The sequence below is a fragment of the Vanessa cardui genome, chromosome Z, assembly GCF_905220365.1.
Source record: "Vanessa cardui chromosome Z, ilVanCard2.1, whole genome shotgun sequence".
In the NCBI taxonomy this organism is placed as follows: Eukaryota; Metazoa; Arthropoda; class Insecta; order Lepidoptera; family Nymphalidae; genus Vanessa; species Vanessa cardui.
Window position 1 is genome coordinate 10,843,137 of NC_061154.1, and position 9,654 is coordinate 10,852,790.

The 9,654-nt window shown below is 32.7% G+C and overlaps 2 protein-coding genes across 2 annotated transcripts; one reads left to right on the forward strand and one right to left on the reverse strand.

The window, feature by feature from the left end:
• Positions 1–368: 368 nt before the first annotated feature.
• Positions 369–3,156, forward strand: LOC124543148. The gene is made up of 7 exons (XM_047121218.1): positions 369–852; positions 943–1,095; positions 1,190–1,320; positions 1,403–1,658; positions 1,740–1,924; positions 2,191–2,392; positions 2,912–3,156. Exons 1-7 carry the CDS (start codon positions 711–713, stop codon positions 3,031–3,033), a joined length of 1,191 nt encoding a protein of 396 aa, XP_046977174.1. The 5' UTR covers positions 369–710; the 3' UTR covers positions 3,034–3,156.
• An 873-nt stretch (positions 3,157–4,029) lies between these two features.
• On the reverse strand, positions 4,030–7,531 carry LOC124543207 (prostaglandin E synthase 2). The gene is made up of 5 exons (XM_047121323.1): positions 7,168–7,531; positions 5,519–5,728; positions 5,237–5,439; positions 4,946–5,158; positions 4,030–4,857 (listed from the first exon to the last, which is right to left on the reverse strand). The coding sequence occupies exons 1-5, from the start codon at positions 7,432–7,434 to the stop codon at positions 4,599–4,601; spliced, it is 1,152 nt and encodes a 383-aa protein (XP_046977279.1). The 5' UTR covers positions 7,435–7,531; the 3' UTR covers positions 4,030–4,598.
• Between the last annotated feature and the right edge of the window lie 2,123 nt (positions 7,532–9,654).

Below are 9,654 nucleotides of genomic sequence, written 5' to 3' on the forward strand. Positions count from 1 at the left end.
AGTTACTATTTTCTGTAGAAACAATTTTAAAATTCGTCGGTCATTCGAATTCTATTTACATTTGACCTTTTTAAACATAAGAGCTAGTGACGGGATCCGTCTTCGTATGCCAAGCTTACGCTATGCTGCTATTATTGTATAGTTAATCATATTATTCATAAATATTTTCATTTTAAATTAAAAAGCCTATGTAACCTCTTTATTAATTTGTTAAGTTTAATTTTTGGTATCGGAATAATATTATCGAGTAAAAACTGAAGAGATGAAACGACATATAACTATATAACAAAATAAAAAAGAGTTTTAATACAATTATTACCATATTATACGATTAAAAAAATGCAACCTGCTAGCAGTGGTAGTTTAAATAATGGAATTTTAAGAAGATAGAATAGTAGGAGACTTTTCTTATCTATTACGTTGTAGGTTACAATGGAGAAATAGCGCTGTGCCACCTACAAGCGCTAATTGGAGAACGGTAACATCCCTAACAGTTTCCTCAAATAAACAACCGTTATCACCCACTTTATATAAGTTTCATGATTGACACGACTATTCTCATTATGTGAACGACATTATAGTTGGAAACTTTTCAAACTTTAAACATTTATACAATGACCCATTTTTGATACGTTTTAAGTTAAAAAAATATTTAAACCGATGTGATATATTCTCAAACGAAAAACAAGTTTAAGTGACAGAAAATCAAAATGACTGAAAAACTTTTTTGGATTTTTATAGCGACTTTTTTAGTGGCCGTTGCTTCTTTTACAGTTTACGAAGACAATTTCGATGACGATACCTTCGATGTTGACGACGACAATAATAACGGGGAAAGACAAGGAAAAATCTGTTAGTATACAGTTTTTTTTTTTCAATTAATCTTGTGCATAAGTAATAATTAAAAAACGTTATCTAGAAATAATTATATTTTTCTTTTAGTGTTTCCTTTCGTCAGTATAGTTCGTTTTGCAAACGTGGATTGTGCCAGTACGAACACGATGAATGGCACATGCTTGGCTCGACGAGAGTGCAATAACCTTAATGGAACAATTACTGGAAGTTGCGCTGCCAGAAGAGGAAGATGCTGTATCGGTATGTTGTATTGCTAAGGCTTCGTGTACTTCGTCATAGAAGTACTTCAATAGAAAAAAGAGGATTTACTTAAAACTTAAGATAATGCTTTTAGTTTCACGATCTTGCGGTACTGCGACAAACGTGAACAACACGTACTTCACCAGCCCGGGTTACCCGGCAGCTTACGCAGGTGGACAGGCATGCTCAATCATTGTAAATCGTTGCAATGACAACATATGTCAGGTAAAAAGGACTAAGCTTCAAATTACACTTTAAAAGATCAATTTTATTATACCTGACATATAAATCTTAATATAAATTTCAGCTCCGTATAGATCTTCTAGATATGGTACTCGCTCAACCGAACGGTGACGGTGTGTGTGCAACCGACGCTCTTACTATCACAGGTGGTAACACCATTGTTCCAATTCTTTGTGGTGACAATACTGGACAAACGCTGTTCGTAGACTTTAATGGTAACGCAGCCATTACAATCAGTGTCACAGCTACCCTTGCCACAACATTTACGAGACGATGGAACATTAGGTTGACTCAACTAGGATGCGACTGTCCGGGCCTAGGTAATTATTCATATATTTAAAACATACTAATTCATCCGTGCGTTTTATAGGCAATTTTAACAATATATTGAACTGTTTTAGCTCCTAACGGCTGTTTGCAATATTACACGGGAATAACGGGAACAATTACAAGTTTCAATTATGGAACTGCTGCAAACACGGCCCTGAGTGCGTCTTTGGTGACGGGAACGAGACAGCTGGCTAACTTGAATTATGGAATATGTATTAGAATGGAGGCGGGATACTGTGCGATACAATATGCACAGGTATTTTTGAAGTCATTCGAAAAAAAACGCGTATTTCTTTACTTAGTTCTACATTCATATTAAACATTTATTTATGTGCATGATGATAGCACGCAAAATAATAAAAATATATTTTACCAAAGTCACATGCCTTAAAATAAAATATTAATTATTTGACTTTTTAACTTATGTTTAACGAAAGCATCAAAGGGATCTAGTGACGTAAGGAACTTTCCATCGGAGTCGGAGTTATAAGAATATTAAACTAATGGTATATTGTTTTTTAGACTGCAAACGACGTGTTCTCGTTTACCGTCACGGGCGACGTGGAGGGAGCTGACAACACCGTCTTGGGTACTCCGATAGGAGCAGTCAACGGCGCGGCGTGCACCACCGACTTCGTGGTCATACCCAACCCCATAGTTGTGGGCACCAACTTGGGCGCGGGGACCGATCGGTTTTGCGGATTAGGATTCGTTCCCGTACAATGTAAGCAACACATTTAACTTAAATCATTATATATTATAAAAATGCGAAAGTCTGTATGTCTGTTTGTATGTTACGCTTTCATAGCTTGAACCGCAAGAAAAGATTTTGGCAACTTTTTTACGTGTAACCACTGACGACCAACCCTTAAAATGCGAGCGAAAGTATTTATTAATATGTTTGTTGTTATTTTGAGTACCATAATATGGAACATGGAAATCATATTGCGAAATCAATAAAATGTATGTAAGATGCATTATTACCGGTGTAACAAAAAATATCCAATATAAAGGTGTTGGGTGACTATGAAGATCATGTTGAAGATATATATTTGTATATATAAATGGTTTCCCAAAAAAGTGCAAGCGTTAATAAGTCGCAAATTATTTCGTATTTATAATTCAACTTGTACTAGCAACGTATAATTCCTGAAACGACGCGAACCATATACAAAATAATTAGTCATGGAAAAAGAATCAAATATCAATTTCAACAAATTTTTAAAAACAAATATATTTGCAGCGGGAGCCAAGCCGTTCGTCCTATACGTGGTGACGGACGCCAATGAAGGGGCTACCGCCACTACCCCGCCGGATATTGCCAACAGAGGATTCTCTCTCGCCTACACTCAAATAGCGTGTTAGAATATAATCGTCACTTTAATATGCCATAATATAAATAAATTATTAAACTTAAGTAACAAATTTGTATAATAAATCGATAAATAAAATATTTAATATAGATTAGATCAATGATGTTGTAGTAAACAGATATGTTATTAACGCGCAAAAAGTGAAGACTAGAAAACGTCCTAATTGGGACGTTTGCCTTTAGTTGTTTTACGTACGTTATAATACATCATAATTACGTAGTAATACGTTTTGCGTAATTAAAACACCTATTTATCCCTTTTACTTATTGTTTTTATCAAGCTATCCTTTTTACTTTAAACGAAATGTAAAAATAAACTAAAATAAACGGTCCCCGGCGCGCCACACATTTTCTGTTGTTTAGTATGGATATAACATATCTGTTTATTAGATATCATTAGATTAGATATATATTTTTAAATGTCAAATTAAATACGATTTGAAAAGATAACTTCGATGTGACAATTTTTAGTTAAGTTTTACATTATTGTTTTCTTTTTGACCGTTAATGTAACTAATGATAAGTTGTTTGAATTTAGAATAAAAGATTCATATATAAGAGCGTTTTATTAATCAAAGAATAATATACCTACAATACATATTTCTTATGACAGTTTTCTACTGCTAATACAAATACGCACTAGCGAGGATTAATCTAGCATATAAATAAAGAACAAAAATTCATCAACAATCATTTTTTATTTATGAAATAAATACGTAAGAAACCACTTGATATGTATGCAAATCATTGGTACTTGCACAAGTATTTTTTTTTTTAATAAACGACCATTAAGATCCATACCAAACCATTTTTATAGAAAAAAAAAAAACTATTGAATATAGTAAATCAATAAAAATTCGCAAATACACACTGAACATGTTTATTTTTAACCGAATAATACAACAAAGTCGCAACTCGCAAGCAACATTAAATTTGGATTTTACGTTTCATGTTAGTACTGCATCCGTATTCAAATTTGTATCATAATACGATCGATCAAAGCAACACTACGCCAAGCAATTCTCGTGCATAAATTTAGTTACAGAAGGAAATTAGATTTATATTTTAGTATCGAAAATGGTGCTTGAAATAAAAAACTATAAAAAATTACCGTTGAAAATGTGAAAAAGAAAATGGAATTCTCTTTCAAACACTTGGCTGAAATAAAACTTATATAATCTCCATAGGTTTCTACAATCGAAATACAATCACATTGATTTTGCAAAACTTTACAGTAGTCTTTGTCTAATTTAGTTAGGAGAATTGTTTCACTATAAAAAAATTGCGTTTTTTACAAATATTTCATAAATACAATGACTGTTGATAAACTTTTGATAATAAAGATAATTACACATTTATCTACCAGATATTTATGTTATAATATTGGCCTGCTCAATAACTTCAATAAGTATATAAATAAGAACATCAAAACAAAATTATAATTTTTAATGAAGAGAGGAAACTAAAACTTTAATATCACTTAGCATGAACTATGGGCACTATAAACCAAGTCGCATCTGCAGTTTCATATATTATATTAACAGTGGTCATCTTACTGTTAGACTGTTATCATTCTTCCCCGAGTCTCCCTCATGTTATTCTTCATATTATCAAACCATTTACCGACATCTGTGTTTTCCTTTAAATCTTGAAAAGCTCTACAACCTTCAATGCTGCTCAGTATACCATACACTGATATATCGGCGAGGTTAGGTTTTTTACCTCCAAGGAATGGTGTACCTTTTTTGTTAATGACACTCATCCAATCATTAACTGCACTGTATAGAGATTGGCGGACATCGTCTTGTATATTGTGCCTAAAATTATATAGATATTATAGATAAAAAAAATCATATTATCATGTTGTAAAAAAATTATATGTGAAAAAAAGACTTATAAAATGACCTGGCCTTTAATCTTTTGGCGATCATCCACATAGCTGCGGCACCAACATACACCATCACTGCACATTCCCATCCAGGGAAGTTGTTTCTCCATCCACCTGCTTCTTCAAACCATTTAAATGTCTCTAATGATTCACTAGCTGTCCTGTACACATTTGGTGATAAAGTATGGACAAGCACTCGATCTGCCCACTGTCGCCATTCACGTTCTTCACTAAAAAATTAACAAATTAATATGTGATTTCAAGCAATTATTATTGTTAATTTTTAACAAAATTATTTTATAACGTACATCTCAGCATTGCGCTGTTTCTCATCTGGTACAGCACTATTGTGCATAATAAAATATTTATTTGTTACATCTGTAGTAGGTTTTCCTGCGTCATTTTCAAATTTAGAGACAGGGTAAAACTTTACAATATCACGCAACGAATAGGACTTGTCTCTTATATGTGTTTCCAAAATAGATAAAATTGCTGTGCTATCTAAAAGTTGCTGAAAATTAAAAATATATTAATATACAATAAAAATATTAATATATAAAAGACTTTTTAATTAAAACTACAATAAGTACCTGATACCCTCCATCAACTTTAGCAAGTAATATTGGTACTTTTTTATAACCAGACCATTTAATAGCTTGGCGAAGAACAGCATCAACTTCAACTATCTCATAACTAATACCACGAGCATCTAAGTAGGCCCGAACTTTGCAGCAAAATGGGCAAGTCTGATATTGGAATAATACTAGTTGTAAGTTACTGGAGTCAGCTTCATTAATAACCTAAAATCATAAGTTTTAAAATATAAATATTATGTTCAATAATCTTACTCTTATATTTAATTCTTCAATTTTAGAGAATGGTTATATATAGAATTATTAAGATTAATATTTAAATATACATTTATTATACATATACTTTTTAAATATAAATGAAAATACAATTTGTCAAAATATATATAAAAGAAATATAAACATTCAATAAATTTTGTTGTTCACATATTTTGCCCACAAATAAAACTATATTATAATATGTAACTAATTGTCCATCCAGTGTAGCAATATTTTTTTATTAAGTCATTAATTTCTTATTGTTATTAGTTTTTTTGGGTCGGCATTAGAAATTCGCATCCCGAATTTGATGATAGTAGGGGTTGTTTCTTAAAGGGGTTGTTCCCCTCTCTCGAAATTTACCACTCCCAACCCGCGGAAACCCATAGTTTTTTTTTAATGTGCGTTTAAAGTTACGTGTAACGGATCGATATTTTACATTATAATTAACCTTAAATCATTATTTTTATGTTTATTAGCTTTTTTCTGTATTATATTTTAACAAATACTATATTAATTTATAGTAAAAAAAACGTGTAAAAGTTTAATTTAATTTTGTAGTGAAGCGATTCTTTTGTAAAGAAAATAATAATCACCCAGAAGATTTTACGAACATGATAATAGAATACAATATAACATAAAATATAAAAAAGATCCATTTATCGCATTATTAAATTTAGTCAAGTATATATACAGATAAATGGTTCTTATAAATTTCTAAAATATACCTATTGTTGTTTCTATTTTTCACCCAAAATTAACAGCTGTGAGGGGCACAGGAGTGGCGAAGCCACTCCGGCAACAAAAATAGTATATAGTTATAGTAGCTAAGGATAGGTTAGGTTAGGTTAGATTTTATGACCAAACGCTGCGCAAGCCGAGCGAGCGAGGCGAGCGTGCCGCGGTAGCGGCCGGCGCAGCGCCAGAAATCACATTGTATACCAATAATTGGAATTTTATATCTCTCCCCTTCCAAAATTTAACTAACAGTACGAATTTTGATGATTTTAGTATTGAAATTTAAAAATTGAAAAAAAAAAAACTAATGATTTCCGCGCGGGGGGAGTGGTGGTGTAGGTACTACACCACCCCCCCTTACCCCCCACCCCTTCCCCAACCTTAAATTCGGGATGCGAATTTCTAATGCAATCCCGTTTTTTTTATTACTCATAACTATAACAGCAAATGCAATAGTTGCCAGCAAATATGTAATCTCAGTTGTCAAGTATATTATTGATCTATAGAATGATAATCAATATAATTATAATTATATGAATATCATAATTATTATAATATAATATATTGTTAAAAAATATTTTAAAAACACATGGATTCTAGATTGTATATAACACATAAGCCTTACATAATTGTATTGTTTATGAAAATCTTACTTTATAGTGAGACTTATATTCTGGTGCGTCTTTCAAAAAAGCAAACTCTTCATCTGATGATCCAGACAATTTCTTTGTGTTTATTTTATAATGTGTATAACCACCATACCCAGCTCCTACTAAAATACCGACACTAGCACTAATGAGGGTTAGCTTAGCGGTCGACCGGGGAGTTCGGCTCTTAGTAGAGTACAGAAATTTAGATAATGCAATATTTTCTTTAATAGAAGATAACACAACTCTGCGTAAGATTGTAGGTCGCCACATTTTAGTATTATTTCATATGCATTAAAAGCTGATTTTTAATATAATTTATTAAAATTACACTTGACAGTATTGACACTTCTCAATATTCAATTTTGAGTTTTGACATTTAATAGTGTTGATAGAATTTGATAATGTACTCTCATGATACAATGTAAAATATATAAAATTGTAAATTGCAAACAAAGATAGGTAGATACTTCGAAATCATAATAATAATTAGGCAACCTCGAGTTGCAGTTATTTGTAGTATCTTTTTTTCCCTTAAAAATACGCTTGATAGCAACCGTTATCATCTGGTGAAAAGATTGCACTTTTATAATCATAGATCTTAAAAGTTTTTCTTTCGTTACCAACCTCGGTTTTAATATTATCCTGAGGACAATAAGTCATTTAATTTCCAAGAGTCTATGACTTTTAGACGAAAAACAGGCTAGTTCTTTCTTATTACGCGAAAATATACCTTACACTATATTATTGTAACAGCATGAGGAACCCACTGAGTAATACTTAAAGATTATGTTCGAAAAGACGCAATATTTTATTATAAAATGCAGCGCAACGAAGACAATTGTAAGCTAAAGTTCAAAAATAAGAATCACCTTGATTTTATCTTATTTTTATTTAAATTTATGTTAATAACCAAACACCGTAATATAATAAAGAATTGTCTATTATCTAAAAAATACGCAGATACCATTTGAACAGAATAGTTTTTATCTACATTATGTTAAACGCTTGCGCGAAAGATTAGAATATTTATGGGAGCTTTCCAGTGTGACGGCCCGAAAAATCGCTGTTTTTCGCGATTTTTTTTTTTAAAGAAAAAATAATCTAATCGGTCTGGTTTTTTTTTTGTATATTAATTGGTTATTAAAGAACACAAAACAATTTTTTAAAGATCGATTTAATTATTTATTAATATCTATAAAAATTATGGAAAAATTGTTGCAGAAAATGCACTTCGATGCGGTGTCCACGATGGGGGTCACAATTTTGGTCTGAAACAAAAAAAACAAAAAGATTATTGATCGGTATATAATTGGCTTTCGTGCTATGGAGGCTTTTTTTTTTTGTTTTTTTTTTGCAAAAATGGCGCCGGTTTGAACAAAAAGTATCGATTTTAGCATTTTTTTTGGGCAGTTTTTTTTACAAAAAAATAGGAAGATGTCAAAAAAAAAAAAAAAGCTTCCATAGCACGATAAACAATGACGTTAAGAATATTGTGTGAAAAATTCAACTCGATAGCTTTAAAACTCTGCCCTCCAAGTTGGACACCGTTTTGAAAAATGCTGTTTCGAGAAAAACGCGTTTAAAGTTTGAATTGAGAAAATTTTAGGTAAATTGTTTACTTACGGTCAATCAGCGATGCCAGGTCCATAAAGTATCCCTTCTGCTTCTTCGAAAAGATCGTGCTGCATTGATTGTTCACTGCGACGAGCTGTCCTCGCTTCTTTACTATCCAAGGACGCCCGGCGGTTCGCTTGCGTGATCCGCGCATCTTTGTACTTCGCGGCGAAATCTGCGGCGCTCGGCCCTATCGTGCATCCCATCGTCTCCAAAATTTTTAAAATGGTATCGTAACCTTCATTGAAGGTGCACACAGCACACTGTGCAGCGATTTCTACGACCTGCTTGCCGCAGAATACGTGCTTCGGGGCTAGTTGCCACACACAGTGATTAAAACTCTCGTTATTGTTTTGTGTGTTCGCGCCCGTACATCGTTCTAAGAGATCGTCTGATGTTAGATCGTCGTAAATCGGCTTCAAAACTTGCTGCACATCTTCGTCGAGTGCTGGTGGATGGATGTACTCCTCTCCTCTGGCCTCGGCCTTGCGCCATTCGCACCACGAATCTTCTCCCGGAGGGCAATACTCATGCTGAGGATTTTCGTCAGTAGAGCTTTTGTGATAAAATGTAGCCCATATGGCTTTCCTCATATTTTCCACGGAATTGGAGTTTCGACGAACTGCCAAGCCATAATATTCGGAGAGATTTGTCAATAATTTTAACGTCAATTGCGCTCTTTTCGGTTCAACAGCAGTTTTTTTTGTTTGATTTTTTGTAGTTTTCGGAGTACTCGAACGAGATCCTTTTTTTTTCGGTTCACTCTCCATTGCTTTGTCTTCGATTTGTTTTTTGGCTTTTTTTAGTTGAACTAACCTTTTTCTTGCTTCGTTTCCCCTTTTATATACGCGCTTTTTCACGTGCAAAACGCATTCC